Source organism: Buteo buteo, chromosome Z (genome assembly GCF_964188355.1).
Source record: "Buteo buteo chromosome Z, bButBut1.hap1.1, whole genome shotgun sequence".
Classification (NCBI taxonomy): domain Eukaryota; kingdom Metazoa; phylum Chordata; class Aves; order Accipitriformes; family Accipitridae; genus Buteo; species Buteo buteo.
This window is the reverse complement of record NC_134204.1, coordinates 29687739-29708043: the sequence shown is the minus strand read 5'-3', so window position 1 is coordinate 29708043 and position 20305 is coordinate 29687739. Positions and strand designations below refer to the sequence as shown.

The following is a 20305-nucleotide window of genomic DNA, read 5'->3' as shown; positions in this document are numbered from 1 at the left end:
AATGTAATTCAACACAGCTGAATGGCTCTGCTGGCAAGGAGATGGTCCTCCCCTGCCTCAGAGTTTGCCGCATTACAACACCTGCACATGAGGGGCAGCCCTGAGGTTCATTGCTCTAAGGGGAGCAATTTTTGAGAGGAATTAAACTCTCAACAAGGCAACTGCTGCTGTGCTGTCAGACTCCCACTCTGCCCCTCCCTCTGCCCTTTAAAACAAGGGGGCTGCTGCAGGAGCTGGGCTCATGTCTTGGCTGTCTTCACCCTCTACATGGAAAAACTGGGAAGGGCTCCTGGGTCTTTCCCCTGCCACTAGCCACAAATTTTAACATTTTGCAAGTTGCAGTCCAGACATGATTAAAAATATGGGACTGAACCTGTACAAGAAGGAACAGAAATTAGAAGAGCAAATCTGAAGAAGGGTGGTTAAAATCCTCACTCTGTTTTTGGAACACCAAATCTACAATGTAGGGCCATCAGAGGCTCTCCGTGTGTGAGCAATGCTCTTGCAGTGCGACAACAGTAACCCCTCATGCAGTTGTGCCCTTGGATCTCTAAGCTCTTTTCTATGTCTTTACTAATTCCTGTAGAGAACTGGTGCTACTTTTTTTGCAATATGTACACAGTGTGAAATATGGCTCACTCTTTCACAGAAGATCAATATGATGCACGATAAATACTGTTATTGATCTTGCAGTGTTGTAGACGACTCTCTAGCTCTATGGCATATTAACAGTAGTTAACCAGTAATTCATTTCAGGATGGCTGGGATTTTCTTTCAAGGAAGGTGAGTTCTCGGGGTCAGCTCCACATGGGTCTTATACATTCAGCAACCTATGAGGGGCTCCTGCCTTCACTTAGCAGAGCATGGTGAAAAACAGTGGTCCAGTCCTCAGTTAATGTAAACCTGTCTCAGACCATTTACTTCAATAAAGCTACGGTGATTTACATGAATTGTGGATATGCATGACAAAATCAACACAGAAGCCAGTATATATAGATCATTCTTTCCCTTCTCACTTTTTGGGAGAGGAGAAATGTCAGAGAATTTACAGGAACTTCTATCATCATTTCTGTCTCACAGATGCAAATGTGTTTTTAAGCATACACAATGAGAAATGCAAACACTGAAGTTCTGTCTGTAACATTCATTCATTCTGTACATAAGGATGGATTATTTCCTATTCCTACCAGTACTGTCAAGGGCCAGTTATACATCTTATTATACACTGATAATAATAATTTAAACATGCCTGGGCAAGCCTCTGATGCTGAGGTCAAGAGAGTCCACACTATTAGACTTTCTCAGCATTTAAAACAAGGTTGTAGCACCAAATTGCCTACTAGGAATGGTTACTGGACCACATTTGGGAATTTGAGGGAGAATATTATTCAGCTTGGGATGGACGCACACCAGGAACTGTTTTAAAAATCAGGATAGCACATACAGTCACGTTTCAATGTCTGGGAGCATGCAGTGGCATGGTTCAATTTACTCATGTGGCCATAACAGATGATTAGTCTCCATCTGATTGTGTATTTCAGAAAAGTGATTCTGTATATGCAGTGTGGCAATTAAGAGAATTTCACTCCTTGCATTTATTGACATGAGTTCTTACATACACCTGTGGTTAGCAGCTTTTATTTCTCTATGCCTACACAGACTCTATACATACACAGACATGCCACTGAAAATGTACAAGAACTGTGACTACTCAAGCAACACATTTACTCAAGAAGAGGTAGGCATAGCCATTGACCAGTGAGCAGAGTTCAGGTTCTGGTAGTTTACATTTCCTGTAGTTTTCAATTCAGAATGACTGTTTTCATCACTGCAGCATTAATATCTTCCTGCAAGCAACCTTCTGTGGCAGGAGACAGCTGTGCCATTAAAACACAAATCAATTATTCAGTCAGGAAACACTTGCCTTAAGACCTCAAAAGAGTCTTGGATCCGCACATGACAATTTCTCCTTGCTCAGTATATAAAGCATCAGTACACTCCTATTAACTGGTCTGGCAATATTAAGTCTCGCAATGTATTAGTTCAATTCATAGCTGGCTTTGAGGTCAGACAGTAGCCTTGAATGAGGCCAATCTGAAATCACTCCCTAACATCATAATCAGAAACACTGGAACAATATGTTTCTCCCACCAGACAATCATGACAGAGCTATTTCAGATGTCAAAGAAAGCTGGCACAACTGCTTACTTTCTGCTGAGACACTCTGACTCCCGAGGAAGCAAAACCCGCACGCTTGCTCTGCCTTTGAGAGGAGTATTTCTGTTCTCTTCCCATTAGAAGTTGCGGATTATCTTCTGTTCCAGCATTGAACTTTTAGCTTGCTATAAAGTTAATGTGCTAGACAATGTTCATTCCAAGCAAGGCTGTGGGGCTGTGTATTTTCTGCCACCCCCAAAAAAGACCATTATCTGTAATTACCCATTACCATGCATAATTATTTCTTCTATTCTGGTCTATGGCCCCCAGGACTTTATGCTGTTACAGCTCACTGCATTATCTTATCAAATTTGTTAAGGAAGCTTTTTTGACCTTTTGAGCACTTGTCACAGCACATACAAAAGCCGGCAGTAAATTGTCTAAGCATGTAGTGTGTGATTTATTATTTGTACCCTGCATAGTGATACTGTACAAAATATTACACACTAACACCTTCCCCATTCCCACTCCCTGCTTTAGCTAAAATGAGAAGAGGAAAGGAAACCTCTTTAGTAAGAGAAGGAAGGGAACGGGAAGAGGCTGGAGACTCTCAACGGGAATTTGAGGAACACAACAGCAGCACATGGCTAAGCCTGAACATCAGGCTCTGGAGAAGGTACCAGCTGCTCCCCACTCCAATGCCACCTTTTTTGTTTGTCCTCTCCCTCCCCAGAGCCTGATTCCACCATTTCGGCTTCTTTTCACACCAGCGTAACTCTGCTGAGCCCTGCTCTTTCACACAGAAGCCCATTTACTGCTCCTTCAGTAAGCAGAGAGAGGGCTTTAAACACCACCACCATCTCCCTAATTTACAGCTTCTGTCAATGCAGTGCAGGTTCCTAAGAGACAAATTTGGTCCAATATTAGATTCACAGGGATTGTCCTTTATTGATACTGATGTGAACACACAAAGGATGAGGTTTTCGTCTCCACTGCTCTCAAAGCTCACAGAGAAGTACCAGGCACTGACCTGCACCCCAGTACCATTCGCTTCGGTTAGCATTCTCACCGCACTCTGAGTCCACACACTATGTCCCTCTTCTTCGTAGGGACACTGGAGTCAGACCCTACAGAGAAGCAGGGCTCTCAAGAAAACAAGAAAGCTGACTCTGTGCATCTTGATTTTTGTCTTCCCCTTGGTCCTCTTTTCATCAATATACTCCAGAGTATGCTTTATCTTAAAACCTTTCTTTCGGGTGCTTATATGTATAAAACCCTCAACCCACATTGCCATCTGAAGAGAGACATTTAAGGAATTATCATTTAGCAAATTCTAGTAAAAAAAGAATTTTGATGCTTTTGAACCATGTAATTAAATAAATTTCCCAAACAGAAGAAAATCTGAGACACTTTTCTGCCATCATGACAAATAAAAGGGAATGCAAAGGATCAGGTACTCACTTTGGACTGAAAGTGCACGGTATAAATTACTGTAGCACAAGGTATGCAGAATCAGGCCTTTCAGATCTGCCCATGAAAGGCTTCTCCCTAAAAGCAGAGTGAAGAAAACAGGGACCCTGGACTCCTGAAAGCATCCCTGAATTCAGACCCTAAGAGATGGCTACCCGAGCTGCTGTGAAGACAAAACCCTTCTCTGCATTTCTCCACAGTTTGCAGGCCTCTGGTCCACCGCTCTGTGCTGGCTCTCAGGCAGCGGGGCGGTGGAGACCTTAACAGCAGTGCAAGGAAGAGTCACCCTGTGTTCAAGATGAGCCAGCAAACACAGGCAAAGATCATGGTCCCCAGAGCAGCAGGGGAGCTTGCACTTGTACCCCTGTCCTGGAGCCTGGTTTCTGAGACTTACGGGGATGTCCTACTCTCATTCACACCCATGGAAAACCATCTCTGCAGTCCTCCCAATTGTTTTGACCAGAAAGCTTTTGAGAAAAGCATGGTTTTTCCTCCCTCCCCCAATTGTCAACAATGCTACGACCCCACTGTAAGCTCAAATGTCAAATCCAGCAGTTCTTTTTCCTCTTTGTTTGGGATCGCCTGCCCAAACAGCCCTGGGTGCCCAGCTGCGCTCCAACTAACATCTATTAGAGGGAGAGGTAGAAAAATCTGTTATCAGCCATATCAGACACGTGGGCTAAAAGCAGTCCAGTCTAAAGAGAATAAATCATAGCCAAAACAGCTTACTGCAACCACAGTCCATAGGTACCTCTCCAACTGTACCCAGGGAACACAGTTGCTCAGCAGAGATAGGGCTTTCTTCTCATAGCAGAAATACACATTTAAAAAAAAGAAGAAAAAAAAAAGAAAAAAATGCATGGTCCAACAACTCTGAGCCTCTTGCAGGCTCCTGGCCTTCTCCCTGGCGCTGAAGTGCAGGGACTGATCTACCCCACCTCCTTATCATGGCCCATGCCTCACCTGGGCATTTATCACCTGCCAACTCCTACCACACTCTTCACCTCCTCCCACCACCCCAAGACAAAAAACCCCAGTCATTGCACCTTTCCTGCAGCAGCTCTCTGACAGCTAGGGCAGAGCTGGGGTGGCCCGCAACACCCCTCACTGGACAAAGCAGCTGGACCCCAAGTTCAACCCGTGTTATTGGGAAGGAGTGGGCACAATGGCAGCAGTGTCTGCAGGTGCAGGGCACACGTCCTGGGGGCAGAAGATGGCTTTATCCGCCAAGACATCAACGGCTGCGCTCTCCTGCTTCTCAGGGTTTACTCCACTGCCAGAACAACAGCCATTTTCACCGTGAAGGAATGCGCATTACTTGTTTCTTCCCTCTAGGAGTAATGCTGGAGTCGTCATTTGAGCAAAGTGGAATAAGCTTTTCCAGTTCCACCTACAAAGGGCTAAACCTGTCCTAAGTGGAACAGCACATCTTACCAAGAACGACATTTGCCATAAAGAGGCACTCTAGGATAAAAGTTAAGCAGCAAGAAAGCATTTCAAGAAAATCTGGGAGATCCTAGAATTAAGGCTGTCCATTATTGCCTTGCTTGAGCCCCGCCATGGATGCAACCAACACACAAGCTTTTCATGGGATTCTGCATCCACATGACACTTCTGTTCACGACGTCAAAACCCATCCCATGAATCGACACAGAAACTTCAACTTGAGCTGGTCTAGTCTGGCAAGGGCACAAGCGATTCAGAACCATCATATGGGGATTAATGAAATCTTAGATGAGAGGGTCACTAAAGGGCAAAATAAACTGCTGCCTCTCACCTCAGGATGTGTTTTCTGGTCTTTTAATCATTCCTGCGTCTCCTGTCTGAGCCCTTCCAAGTTCAAACCCAAGTGTGGTGGTTCAGACCATGGCTGTATCCCCACCACCAGCTATAAAGAGAAGCCTAGGGAACAGTAGGAACAGGGCAAACGAACGTGCTAACTCCCTCGCCCCCTCTCCCAGTCTCCCATCATTTTTGGCTCAGTGACGTTCCTGAGCCTAGTGTGGTATGCTTGCTTAATAACCACTAACGATCTCCCTTCCAATATCTGTTGAGAGCCCACTTTCCTGTATGTACAATGTCACCACGTAAGGAGTCCCACTAGTCCCACAGGCACCTGCCCAGTTTCAGGCACAGAAGACAACAAGCCTCCTTCCCACCATCACAGGTCTGTCTTAAAGGACTGTACCAGTCTTTGGTCATCCTTTTCCACCAGGAACCACTAATGTTCAGCATAGTACCCTCGTGGCCTCCAGCTCCTCTGCGGTGACAATGTTTCTTAGGGACAGACTCCTCTGTTTTTCACTTCTGGTATGGGTTAAAGCAGCTCTTGTTTGCATGTGACCAACCATCTAGCCAACTCTCCCACAGTGCACTTACGTCTTCTCCACTGCTTACCAGCCCGTGCACCTTTCCATCACCCACCAAGGTGACCTGTGGCGATTCCAGGTTTGTTTCTAAGATACCAATGGGAAGACCACACAGCTTACAGACAAGAGCAGGTCCCTGTGAGACTTCTCCAGAAACACCACCGCACTAGCTTCCCCACTCAGACCTACATTTTCAGACTGATAGACTTAAAACCATGTAACACATACAATATTGATTTTCTGTCAATTGAGTTTCCTAATCAAGATGTCAGGGGATACAATAATCAAATGCTTTGCAGAGTTTGATTGCATCAATATGTCACTTTGTCAAGCAATTTTGTAATGATAAAAGATTACTAACTTGACAGAATCTTTTACCCATAAACTCCTGTTAATTCACATTGTGTAAGCATCCTTTAACAGTCGCATTTCTCCCCCTCCCACACATTTCAGTCTGCTGCGGACTTTTCTGCTCTTTTCACAAAAACTGATGTCAGGCTGAGGGATTTGTAGCCACCCATCCCACCACACTTGCTTTTCTTAAATGCTGGCATGACATCAGCTTTCTTCCAGGCCTTAGGAATTTCCCCAGTGTTAAAAGACTTACTGGAAATCAGCATTAATGGACCAGAGAGATGCTCAGCCAAGTTTTCTGTTGGTTTTTGGTTGGGTTTTTTTTAATACTGCATGCAAGTAATCCGATCCTGCTGATTTCAGTTACTGCTGGAAATGAAAGCTGAATGTCACCATCTCCACATACAGCAACATTGGCTGCCTTTCTTCAAAGCAAAGATCTGAAAAAATGATTGAGCATTTCTTCCTCTCTTCCACACCTAGAATTGTTATCCCATAATGGGTCAAATGACTTTTAACTGCGTGTGTGTGTGTTCCTAAATACAATCAAAAAACCTCCCAAATTTAAGACTTTTAGTTAATTTCAAACTTAACACAGAACAATTTTTCTTCAAAGGAAAATGTGATTTGGGAGAAAAAAGACAAGAAGGGAGAAATCCCAGCCAGAAGACTGCAGCTTGGCATAATGAGTTTCCCAGTCATACACACAGCCCTAATCCAGCTCCAGCTAAGAGGAGCTGAAATACCACCACTGATTTCAGTGGAACTGGAGAGGGCACATTTTGTTCACATTTAGCATACACTTAATAAAAATGATCTGCTGCAAACATTTAACATGCAACTTAAAAATCCTCCTAATACAGCTGAAGAAATAAAACCTACAGAAAATAATTTTTATACCCACACTTAATGCAAGCTTCAGGTCCTCAATAAGATGTACACAGCAGCAAATTTCACTTTCAACATCTTCTGCCACTAACTAGAGCATAGTAGTTGACCTTTTTATGTGAGCTGGGGGGCAATGCTTGCTCCTTCCTTACTTGCACTTTTGGTCTTTATAATACAGCTATAGTGATTGTATTCAAATTTTTATTGGCAAAAAAAAAAAAGGCTTTAGTAGAGAAAAAGCACTCAAAATCTTTGAATGTGGCTTTGAATCTGTGAAGATGCTACACACTATTTTAATGTGCCAGCATATGCTTGTTCACGCTGAATTGAGACAGCAGGATTATTTACATGTCTAAAATTATTAGCAGGCTTGACAGCTAACAGGATCAGGACCAATAAAATTAGTGCTTCAGAAAATTAAGAGCATGAGAAACAAGTGCCATTTTCAATCTTCAGCATAACAGCTGGGAGTATGACTACTATGTGTGCATATATATGTATACAGATTATTATTCATCTTATGATACCTGATTTGAGAAAGGAATTTACAAACATTTAACTCATTGCATTCAGACATCCAACATGCTACTGAAGTGTGTAATGGGAGCAAAAGTTAAATCAACCCAACTTTAAAAAAATAGAGTAAGAAATTTAAAAGAGAAAGGAAATTCCGAACGAAAACTAGACTTCTAGGCAGTGATGGAAGACAGCCCGGACACCTCCAGGTGCAAAGAAACAAACTGAGAGGAGAAGAAAGAAACTCGGTGTGGATTAAACATAAAGGGATTTAAGTCATTAACAAGAGATCAAAGAGAACATCAGAAGGGAGGGAAGGCTTTACAAGTGTCTGAGATAGGAGACCTTGGAGGAAATATGACTGGGATAAAATCATTATGGCTCACACTAAAAATAATAAAGGGAGTAGGACGATGGTTGGAATTAGCTGGAGTCCATGCTTGGTTATAAGCTATATGATGACAGAAGCCCAAAAGGTTTCTAAAAAAGACCAGCTAGAAATAACAGGAGGGCTTTTTCACTCTGTCTACCTAATACGTGATGGAAAAACTAATATCAGGAGTGGTAAACAACCATTGTAGACATCCACTGGGCCTGGGCAAGTGAGCAAAAATCACATGCACGTGCATCATTTCTGTACACGATGGCCAGTGTTGCATGGATGCAACAACATCTGCACTCACAAAATCTGCTTCCATGCAAATGCAAATTGATCACTAATGGATTTTGTTCATGCCCAGCTAACAGACAGAAATGCACAGTGACTGGAACTACAGTGGCTTACATCAGCTGAGGTTCAGTTGTGCCCATGACTATAGGCATCCAAGTCAGCAAATGGTGGCCTATGCTGTAAGCAATAGAAATAGTACAAATAGAGACTAGAGACAGGAATTGGGGGGAAAAAAAACCATAAAATAACTGGGAACCCAAACTCATTCCAAAGGAAGAGAAGCTCAGTGCTTAACTGACTCTCTGCAAGCTCTTCAGGAAAGCACAGGACAGAAGTGCATGAACAATGTTTGTACTCAACTAACTGATGTATTCACAACTCTGATTAAGGCTAGCAGGTACTCAAACTAAGGAGAAAGTTTAGAAAAGTTCAGAAAAAGAAAAAAAAGGGGGAATCAGAAAAGCAAATGAAAAAGTGTTCCTATAAAAGAACCTTCAAAACCGCTTTTTAGTCCCCATGTCATTAAGTGACAAGTCTACTTAAAATCGAAAAGGGGCCAACCGGCTGAATCAGGAAGTTAGTTGATAAATAAAGCAAATTAAAGCAGTCTTCAAGGTATAAGAAAGCACGTAAAAATTAGAAAAAGCAAGAAAACATGCCAGTGCTCAGTTAAGAAGGCGCTCAACTCCTTCACTCCCCACTTTTATCTTTTCTAAAAATGAAAAGAAAGCCCCACACATTCAGATAAGCCATAGTAACTGTTTCAAGGACACAGAAAGGAACAAGGGGTTAGCAGCAAATACTGTAATCATGTGCCCATGGATAGAAAATTCTTAGTACATCTTCTGCTCCTGCTCCATTCCTCATCTCAGTGTTCATAATGACAAATGGAAACCACAAGCTGGCACAGAAAACTCTCTAAACGTGAATGCACATACGCAAATGCCAGTGTGACAGAAGAGCTTCCAAGGCACAAAGAACAATAGGGGCTGCCCACCAGCCCCACTGGCCTTCAGTGGGAAGAGAAACCCCAAGCACCCGGGTGCAAGGACAGTGTACACGGTAAAGCCTGTTCAGTACACGGTAAAGCCTGTTCAGCACACAGCAAATGCTGCTCGTCACGGACCTCACTCTAACCTGTAGCTTTATGCCTGGAAACCTCTCCTGGTGTGAGAAAAGGCAGACAGAAAGATGCTGCAAACACAGAAAGCCCTACAGTGAAAGATTTTGGAAAATGCACACATACAAAAAAATCTCAATTCTTTAGGGGAAAAAAGCTCTTCTGAAACGTGAAAGAAGGATGGAAATACCTGTTGAGCTGCCTGTGGGTTTTCCCCTCCAGCCCTCTGGTCAAAAGGCAGTCACAGAAGCCCTGGGGCTGAGCAGCCCTTCTCTCCTGAAGTAACTGGGTCTGGGTAGGTCACGGCTGGTCCCCCGGCACCTCTGCTTCCCCAACACACTGCAGAAAGCTCTGCCCAGCCCCTGCCTCTGGTGAAGACAGCCCTGGGCAAGCCCCACAGTACCACTTGCACAGAAAAAGAAAAGCAATCTTCTCTGAGGTTTTCCAAATCGTTTTACACTACTATTTATTTTTACACTTCCACTGAAGCTTCAGACAGCATTGAAAGCCTGAAAGGAAAAATAAAACTTTTTCTTTAGCTACTTAACCCTGAAAATCACAGCTAGTTCTATCTGTTTCACCAACACAACAGAAATGCCACACTTTTGACAGAGTCTGTTCCTCAATGAATAAACACGTATGGCACTTCAGACATTAGCTGAGTTAAAACACAGGCACCTACACACACACGCACATGAAGATGCAAAGACCACGAACGAATATTGCTTGAAAGGAGGAGCAGGGAAAGGGCAAGCTTTGCAAGCTCCAGCACTGGAGAATTAACTGGAAACATCTAATCAGGGATGCAGAACCCTGTAACATTATGATTTATTTAACACAGTCAAACAATAGCCAGAGGCAATGAATCATATAGGAGATGACAAAGCTGCAGGAGATTTCCGTCATCTAGTCTAACCTGCACATTGATCAGAGTTTACCCCTGTATTAATCACTTGAGATCATAATCTAACACACTCTTAAACACCTCTCCTGATTATGCTTCACTTACCCCCTTGTCCTTATGCAGGTCACTCCGTTGCTAATTGCACTTCTAGTTAGGAGAAAAAGTGTCTACTGTCTAATTTAATTTTGTCTTTTTTAGTTTCAAGCCGTTGCTCCTTGTTATGCTGTCTCAAGCACTGTAAATAATCCCTCCCCCTCCTCCATATTATTACCTCTCAAATATTTATAGACTGTTATATCCACCCTTAGTCTCCTTTTCTACAAGTCATACATCATTTTTGTCACCCTTCCCTCTACCCTTTCAGATTTATCTATGTCCTTGTATAATGAGATGCTCAAAACTCCTTTGCAGCTTTTCCAAGTACGGCTAAACCAAAGCAGCAGAGACAGGCAGAAACGCCCCCCTTGCTTCACAAGCAATGCCTTTTTAAACAACTCCGAGCAAAACACACATGATTTCAGTAGGAACTGAAAATTACAAAGCAGAAAAAAAAAAAAATTACTGCAGAGTGCTTCGTTTATTACCTAGTTGTAGTCAGAAATTAAAAAAGCCTGTTAGGGGAAGGTTTTATCCTAAACAAAGGAAAGATTGTTCAAAGCGAAACACTCCTTGAATATTTGCCTAGTCCAGCTTGAAAGAGATTTAGCAACTGCAAAAGACACCATACAGACAGACCATCCCCAGCAACTGCTTCCCAAGACAAACTCATGCTGTGGAAATAACGCCAAAGCAAGAGAGATAACACAGTTCACAAACTCTTACAAGAGACACATGCAAATGAGATTCTTTTTCTCTCATCTTAACTGTAACCAACTGGAGAAAAAACAGATGATTATGGATGGAAAGTTATTCACAGGTGAAGGATGCAAAACTTACTTCTTTGCCAGCTGTTACAATCCAGTAAAGACACATCATGTTCAACTACACTCTTTTCTTTTGAACAGAGATTTGCTGGCTGTGGGAGAAGCTGGGGAAAAGCACCAGGAAGCAGTGGATGGGGCTGCTTGGCTCTCAGTATTGAAGGAGAGTTGGCAGGACCAGGAAGCAGCCAGCAACTAAAACTGGTGACGAAGTAGTAGTGGGTGCAGCAGGAGAAAATCATCGTTAGAAAGTAACAAGGAGACAAAGCCAAAAGGAAAGAGCAGGATGATGGACCAGTAACCACTGCAGACCCACCAAGATCTCTGAGGACATGTAGCCATCAAGGTAGCCGTGGCACCGGCAGGCAAAGCAGCTAATGCCTCCTTCTCCTTACCGCTCAGCCCTGCTGAGGCTGCTGCCACCTGAACTAGCCATCCTCTCCGCCACCTGACAACCCCCATGATGCTAGTTTTCTGCTGAAATCTATCTTGGATTTAGTCATCGAATGCGTTTAGGTCAAAAGAGTCACAATTTCTCTCCCAGGCTTGCAAATGTTATCAGTGTTGAGGCTGGCTGAATTTCAAATTTCAATATGTTGACTTAATGTCAATACAAAAAAGAGGGTATTTCATAGATTCACAGAATAGTTTAGTTTGGAAAGGACCTCTGGAGGCCAGCTGGCCCAAACTCTGCTCAAAGCAGGGCCAGCTTCCCAATTAGATCATGTCGCTCAGGCACTATCCAGCTAAATTTTGAATCTCCCCAAGGATGGAGGCTCCCCAACCCCTCTGGACAACCTGTTCCAGTGCTTAAGCACTCTCATGGTGAAATGTCCATGGCAGCTTCCTCATGTTGCTCATCAGTTGACTAAAATAAGACTTTTTTGACAAAATTGAAATTATGACAGCATATGACACTGTGAAGACTTAAATGGACTTTTCTTTCAAAAAGAAAATTTCTCACTTTTTTTAAAACCAGTCCATGGTATTTTCCAATTACAATAACTTGGGTTTTTACCTCATTACCTATGCAGAACAACATCTGCAAGTTCACAGCATCAATTTTTGAAATCACAATACAGTGTCGTAGAAAAGGTCAATGCAAAAGATAACACCAGGAAGAGTAAAGAAGGCAAGGTACAGTTTTCGGAGGCATCTAGGGCACTGCAAGTTCACAGGGATCTCAATACCATTCATTAGCCATAGTATTACTGCTGACCCCACAACAGTGTGTATTTATGAGCAGATAAAAATCCATCTGATCCTCAAAGAGTTCCAAAGTTAAGGCAGCACCCACTTAGAGAAATGTAAAAAGAACACTATTTTGTTTCCGTCACGCATAATAAATGTAGCAAAGGGAAATAACAAGTGCAAGCTTATTACTCACAATTGCTGACAATGATGTTTAACTTGTCAACCAGTGACACTACGAAGACACCTGAACAATGTCATTATTAATAGTCATTGCAAAGCCAATGGGAAATCAACCACTGCAGAGCACAGGAGCAGGAGCTGACATTTACCATCATACAGTAATCCCATCTATATTGGATGCTTCTAAATTGGGCCAACATGAGCACAGAGCAGCAGAAAGAGGGGATGCTTTCCAGCACTTTCCAGTCATCAGGTGATATATGTTGCAGCCGCCCCACCCCATTCACCAAATGCCAAACATTACCCTTAGTCTGTGACAAAGACCAAATAAAATGGGAGGAAAGGTGAAATGCACTGTCTCCTTCCTTCTGTGTGAGCAACTCTCTCAAAGGTGTTTCATGATCACACTTCCCCACCCCACGGTGACTTGTACATATTAAAATGGCCGAGGCACCAAACTGACATGGAACAGGGAAGAACCCAGGTTTTATAAACTGAGTGTGTCTGAAAGGCACATTTTAAATGCCTCACCATAGTCTTTTCCTGAGTTTTGCACGCTAGTTAATCTAACAAGATGTACTCACCCTACAGAAGGAAGGACCATTACCTCAGATGTCCTGGGATCACGACTTTTTGCTGCTCTGTACAATTAAATGGCCTTTGCTCTCAGCAACCTACAACTTTTTGAGGGAAAATGCACAGAAACTACAAAACCTGTTCGCAAGAGGCTCTGCTAATGCCCTGTGACCACAGCCTGCTCAGTTCCAACTAACCTGCAAATTCCCAGTTTGCTTTTGATTGGGGAAGATACGGTCCATCCAAAGTAAACACGGTTTCCAAGCCTGAGATTGTAAATGCACAAACCCCTATGCTGTGACCATGATAATTCATTTCTCCCCTTTTCAAAAACAGCATGTCATGAAGGGATCTGAAAAATTGTTTCTGGCCTCTCCAGGTGTCACAGTATTTCTGATCTGCTGATAAAATAGATACAGCGAGGAAAGACTCTCTCTCTGGCACTTTGTGTGACTCCTTAACACATTATTCCTCTGCTGGCAAACAACGCTCTGTGTGATGGGAGTCCAAAACAAGAATTGCTCTTGTGAAGCCAAAAAATTCCAGGAGGAAGAGAATTACCACTGTCAAAACCACCTCTTGCCTAGTCTAACGTGTGTCGGACAGGGCACGCTGCACTTCCAGGATCCACTGGTTCCCCTGGGGCTTGCAGGGAGCTGCTGACTTCCCCTGCCACAAAGGGTTTCACTCTCTCTGCCTGCCTTAATGATTACTGTAAATTCTTGCAAAATCAGCATTTCAGCCTACCAAACTGAGACACTGTGACACTTGCTCCAACAGGGTCTCTCATTTGCTTGCAGTTGAGGGTACCAGTAAAATGGTAAAACACCAACGCAAGAATCCTTTGAGCAGCTGCTCCTGAAACAACCTGATACCTAAACCAAGAACTTAATGTCACATCACACCTGGCAGTTCCTTATCTAACAAATTATCTTTATATGCTAAAAAAAGAAAGCATCATAATATTTAAGCAGTGTTCCTCACTGAAAAATCAGACTTTTCAGGGTGAAGCCTGTACTCTGACATCTGATGAAGCCACCCTACAGGTCTGGCTGAACGCAGAGCACCTTCTGCAGCTTCAGAGCCAGCACGCAGTCACCGGTGCTGTTAAATCCATACCCAGGAGTACTTTACACTGCTTTCAACAGATGAACCTATCAAAATTATTTGGGACAGAACTTCATGCAGTGCAGTTGCTTTTGAGCTAAGCATGAATTTCTGTTGCTACCTAGAAGCCTAAAAACAAAGTTATGAACCCAATTTCATATTCATCCCCAGATCCTTCCATTTCTGGTGAACAAACCTGACCCTGCCTTGATTCTTGGCTGGAATCACATCTTCTCTCTGGAGATTAATCTATGTATTTTAAATGTTGTCACCCACCCACAGTTATTTAGCAAAATGCTTGAGAAACAATGTATTTGAAATGCTCACAAAGAAAAATCCACTGTAAGAAAGATGACTGCAAAGCATTTACAATTTTTTTCACCAAAAAATTTCAAATAAATTACTTTAAAATTAAGCACTTTCATGTTTTCATGAAAGTCTTCATTCAAGGACGTGAATTGCCTTAAGCTTGTTTAATGAATGTTTTTCACTGAAGACCACAATTTAATTCAATTAATAAGAGATTATTAAAGTGGGGTTAATAAATTAAATACCTCCACTGACATTTTAAAAACATTAAGAGTAAAGCTTATGCAAATTTTGTTGCCAGTAAGACAATTTCATTTTTTGGCCTCTCTGTACAAGCAAGGATTTTCTTGTTCTCCTGAGTTACACACAATCTCTATACATTACTGAATATACTACTTTAATCTTCAGCCAGCTTTTTCCATGTCTATAGACAAAGCATGCAGTAATCCAAATATGAAAGGAGTAATTGCATCGATTCAAAGGTGACACTAACATGACTGCAATAATGAAAACAAAAAAAATAATAAAAAGCTATTTATTGTTTTATCAACCAGTTCTTCTAAAAGCTTCCCAAAGAAATTCCTCCACATCGGTCTGAAACTGCTTGTCTGCAATGGATGCAACAAATCCATCCAACAAGTCTTTTAAATGGCCCACAAAACAGTGATGTTGTCTGACAGATACACATATGCGCTGTCCTTTTATAAGTTAATGCAAGGCATTGTCCACTTTAGAAGCATCTTTTTAAGCTGGAATTATATTCATCTGTATTATTGACATCAGCACAGATGATTAAAAATGAAGGAAATTTCCCTTTCCTTTCCTCTATGTTTGTTTGCTCTTTTCTTTTTTCTGTCTATACAGAAGTCAGTTACATTAGTTTCATTTTTATACTTATTTAATTGCTGTATCTGTCAGGCATAAGCTCTGCATAGGAAAAAAGCACTTTGCCTAGAGTCTTCACTTCTGTGCCTTTAAGTCTCGGTTGTGCTTAGCCATGGTTATACTGAATCTGCAGAAAAATACTGTTTTGATTTTTTTTATTTTGGTTTGGTGGGGGTTTTTGTTGTTTACAAGGGCTTAATGCAATACAGTAAGGTGCAGCAGGGTGGAAGGACTGCATCAGTCTTTTGTAGTTATTACACGCGGCCACACACAACAGATGTACCACCACATCAAAACATGTAAAGCAGGCAGCTCTCTGCTGCTGGGGTCAATGATATTACCTACATACTTGGCTCCTATACAATGCTGAAAACTCCCCGGTTTTGAAGAAGATACCCCGGCAGCCAACACGCAGTTGCCAGGACTGTGGCAGGAGCACATATATTGGGAGAAAGGAGAAAACCTCCTCACAAATCTGTACTTGCAGGTATACACCCTACTGAATTCAATTACAGCACCAGTCTATACCAAATTAATTTTTGATTTTCAAGTAGAAATAATCAACTAAAATATGAAAGACTGACCTTGGGTTCTTCCCTTTTGCTAACCACATCAACAGTGCAACGCCGTTCCTGGAGAGGGGACCCTCCACAACCCCGCCACTGCAGGCAGGGGAAGAGGTGCAACAGCAGGCAGTCGTAAGCAACGTCAGCCCTCGCCCCCAGCAGTGAGCATCGCTCTCCCAGCACTTTACCTGATGTTGTGCCAGCTGCCATCATGGCTGTATTCACCGAGTGCACAGGGCTGCCGCTTTCCAACAAGAGACAAGAGCTGCCACCACTGTTCCTCTTAACGAACGTATCGGGGGAACTGGGCAAGGGCACCGGGTGGCTGATTCCCAGCTCCTCTTCCTGAGCTTGCTGTCTTCTCAGCGCAACCTAGGAACAAGAAGACAGATGTACGGCATGCTCTCTGGCTTGAGCACAATTTATAATGGCAACAACAAAAGACTCAAACTCAAGGCTGTTTTTTCCTCTTTGTACTCTCTATGGTGTTGATGTCACAATCCAGCCAGTGGGTAGAGGAGGATATAAAGGAGGTTATAAAGCTATTTAAAACCAACCCCTTTTTGTGTCCAAACATACCTGAACAAACCTATGAAATGCTGGTGCCATATACATCTTCCTCCAATGAGGCCACATGAAGATGTATTAAAACTGACCACACTCACCCAAGACAGTTGCTCTTGGGCAAAGCTTACTGTGAAAAGTGTAGTCACTACCCTCTTCTCTGTTGATACACAGCTGCCGGGGATAAGAAGTTAACCTACTTGCAGGGCCCTGCTGTGCCTCTTCATCAATATAAAGCAGCTCTTCAAAAGGACTTATACCTGCACTCTGCTCCTCTGTCCAAGGCTGCTGGGCTCCCTCACTGGCTCTTTGCTGGAAATCTAGCCCTTCAAAGGAATTTCAGTACACTGTACACAGACAGCCATCATGGAAGAAGCACGGCAAATGCAGGGAACTACCCTGCGAGCATCTCAGGCAGTGTCACAGACATTGCAGGTAGCTGGCCAGGCCTGGAGCAGCAGGAGCTCCCCACTTCTTTCCCAACACTGATGACATTCCAAAGCCTAGCCAGCACTGGCCAAGTCCACAGGCACTACACAGTCTGGACATGGGTGCAAACAAACCATATTTGTTGCTTACTGAAGATACAGAGGACCCCTCCTGCCTCATGTGAACTGGCAGATCAATTTTGCACAGCTGTCCACCCATGCCAAGTCGTGATACATGTCCAGGCAGTATATATGACACTGGGGGCCTTACAGCTACATATCCTGCAACTTGCCAGGTGACTGATTTGCATCTGTATTTGAACCTTGAACCTACAGACTGGGATCATGGGCTTTTCTTGCTGGAAATTCTCCTGAGTAACTTGGACAGGATCTTCCCTCCATTTCCACGTCCAACAGCAACATTCTTCTAATGCAGATACATAATACCATTAGAGAAATTAATATCTCTTGCAAGAAACACATACCAAACAGGAGGGGTAGACTTGCAACTACCACGGGTAACTTTGACTTCACAAGCCAGTAACCTTGAACTGTAAAATTCCACCAGTGCCAAGAGGCTTACTGCAGAAAGATATTGTAAGGGGGAAAGACAGACTTTCAACGTGTAACTCCTACACAGATAAGGTTTAGTTAGGGAGGCTTTCAAAGCCACTTTCAAGTACTACGCAGGGAAGAGAAAACCCCCAGGAGGACCACGACCAGAATCTGCTACCAGGAGGCTGACAGAAGCTGCTGGGCAGCCGGAAAAACAGTCTGTGCAGAAGGGGACACTTGTGTGGGGAATACCCCATTTCATGTTCCCTCCCCCGAGGCAGGTAGCAAAGGGATCCAAGTTTATTATTCCGTGGTTCTCACCAGGCAGAGAAAGCACATTAACGTGGGCATAACAACAACTTCTGGACTGCCACGCTGCAGACAAAGAGAAATTATCTAAATGAACGAAAGCTCCCCGTGGTTTCAGGGGACACTTAGGATACCTGCACTGAATAGTTGCAGTGGGGGAAGGGGGGGAGTAAAAAAGTGGGGAAGGATTTAATCCAGGGCTACTAAGGTTTTTAAAATCTGTCAGTGGGACGCTCGTTTTATGCGGGATTACAAAGCTCTGCGCGCACATTAATTGCAAACTGGGTCGGTGGGTCTGATGCCACCGCCTATACCTGCACCAGTAGTCCTAACGCCTTCCAACTAATTTGTCTGCAGGGGACTATTTGCACGAACGAGTACGTGCAACCCCCCTCACGGAGCTCAAGCACCGAGTAGCCATTACGCTCCCAAAACTCCTCTTAATGAAGTTTTCGAGATAAGGATCACAAGGACTAACACAACGGCCATTTACATCGCCAAAGAGTTGTGACTTCAGCGGGACTACCCAACGGACGAAGTTATTCGTACGCAGAACTGGATGCAGTTTGGTTTCTTAGCGAGCACCACCGAGTCTTCGTTTGGATTTACGATGACCGAGCTACGCTGCTATTTACAGAGCCGCTCTATGCAAAATCAGAAACAACGCTGTCAGAAAACCAGCCACTTCAGAAACGCACTCAACTAAAGCCACCTAGCATCAGGAAAAGCAGATACACCGGACCTGAAACCGCCAGTGGAAAACATTCTCGCTAACCAATTATCTGGGTAGACTACCCACTGCCTGGTTAAAAAACGAGCCGAAAGCCGGCCGTTCGAGGTTAACTAGCAGCCCTCCTCCCCGGCGGCGTTAAAACCGCTCCGCGCACTGCAGGGCGGCCGGCAGCTTGCGGCTCTGCCCATTTTCGGGCGGAGATGCGTGCAGGCGTGCTCGGGGGGGGCAGCCCAACGCCGGCCCCTGCCGCCGGCCCCTGCCGCCAGCGCAGCGTGACTTAAAATCCTGCGCGCCTTCGGGGCACCTCCTGTTTTTTTGCCAGAGGAACCAACCCCCCACCTAACGTAAGAGAGAGGCGGCGAAAAGCCTCGTTAACTTAGGCGGACGGCGGTGTTAACTCCAGCCCGGGGCCGGGCTCCCCCCGCGGCCGCGCTGTCTCATCGCACCGCACCGCGCCGCGGCCCCGACCGCCGGGCTCCGGCGGGCACCAAACCCCTGCGGGGCGCGGAGGAACGACCCCGCCGCCGGCAGTACGCCGGCGGGACGGCCAGCCCAGCCCAGCCCAGCCCAGCCCACTCCACCCCGCTCCGGGCGGGCAGAACCCGCCGAGGCGGCGGCGGGGGTCGGCGGCGGGCCGCCCCCGGGGCTCACCTGCGCTGCCATCACCCGCTGTCGCTCGGCGATCAGGCTGCACTTCTTGCACTGGCAGTCCCGCCACATGCAGAACCGCTTGTGCCCCTTCAGCGGCGAGGAGTAGCCGTGGTTGCGGCAGCGGGCACACTTGGGCAGACGCGGCGGCTTCTTCTCCGCCGCGGCGGCGACCCCCTCTGCTGGGGCGCTCGCCATGCGGCCCGCCGTCTTCCCGAAGCCGTTCGTCTTGCCCCGCGGCCCCGCGGCGTCCGGGGGCTTGCTGAAGGCCGGGGACTCACTGGGCATCGCGGCGGGCTAGGGCCAGCCGAGCGAGGGGTCGGGTCGGCGCGGCTCTGCCCCGCCCCGTCCCGTCCGTCCCGTCCCGTCCCGTCCCGTCCCCCCACGCCGGCGGCGCGTTTTGGCGGGCGGCGGTCAGCCCCGCGTCGCTCCTCCCGCCGCGGCCCCTCCCGGCCGGTGCGGCCGGCCGCGAAGCCCTCTCCCCGCCACGGGGCAGGCGCCGGGGGTGCAGGAGCGAGCCGCCCTCCCTCCCGCCCGGGGCGGCCGTCGGGGCGGCGGGTGCTGGGCCGCGACGGCCCCAAAGCCCCGGCTTCGCGCTGGCGGGGCCGGCGGGGCCGGGCTGAGCCGCGCCGTCCGCAGGGCCCGCACGACGACGCGCCCCCGGCCCCCGGTCGGAGGCGGCTCCGCGGCCGCCCCGCGGCCTCCCTGCCCTCCCTCCCTGCCGGGGCCGGGCCGGGCCGCGTCCACGGCGGTCTGAGGGAGCAAGCCGGGATCCGGAAAGGCCGTTTTTAAGGCCCGTGTTCCCCTGGGTTGCGCAGGCCGGGCTTGGTTAGGCGGGCAACGTGGCCTGGCCCGGGGAGAGGCGTGACCCCCCAGTACAACA

The 20305-nt window shown here is 45.7% G+C and overlaps 1 protein-coding gene across 2 annotated transcripts in view; it reads right to left on the bottom strand.

The window, feature by feature from the left end:
- The window catches only part of DMRT1 (doublesex and mab-3 related transcription factor 1), a 62044-nt gene extending 42334 nt beyond the window's left edge, over nt 1-19710 (bottom strand). Inside the window, exons 1-2 of one of the 2 annotated variants that reach the window (XM_075019667.1) lie at nt 19426-19710; nt 16369-16557 (exon numbers count right to left, since the gene is read on the bottom strand). In XM_075019667.1, coding sequence (XP_074875768.1) covers nt 16369-16557; nt 19426-19710 — 474 coding nt within the window. The remainder of the gene's footprint in view (nt 1-16368; nt 16558-19425) is intronic. The other variant, XM_075019666.1, reaches the window with a different exon arrangement.
- Between the last annotated feature and the right edge of the window lie 595 nt (nt 19711-20305).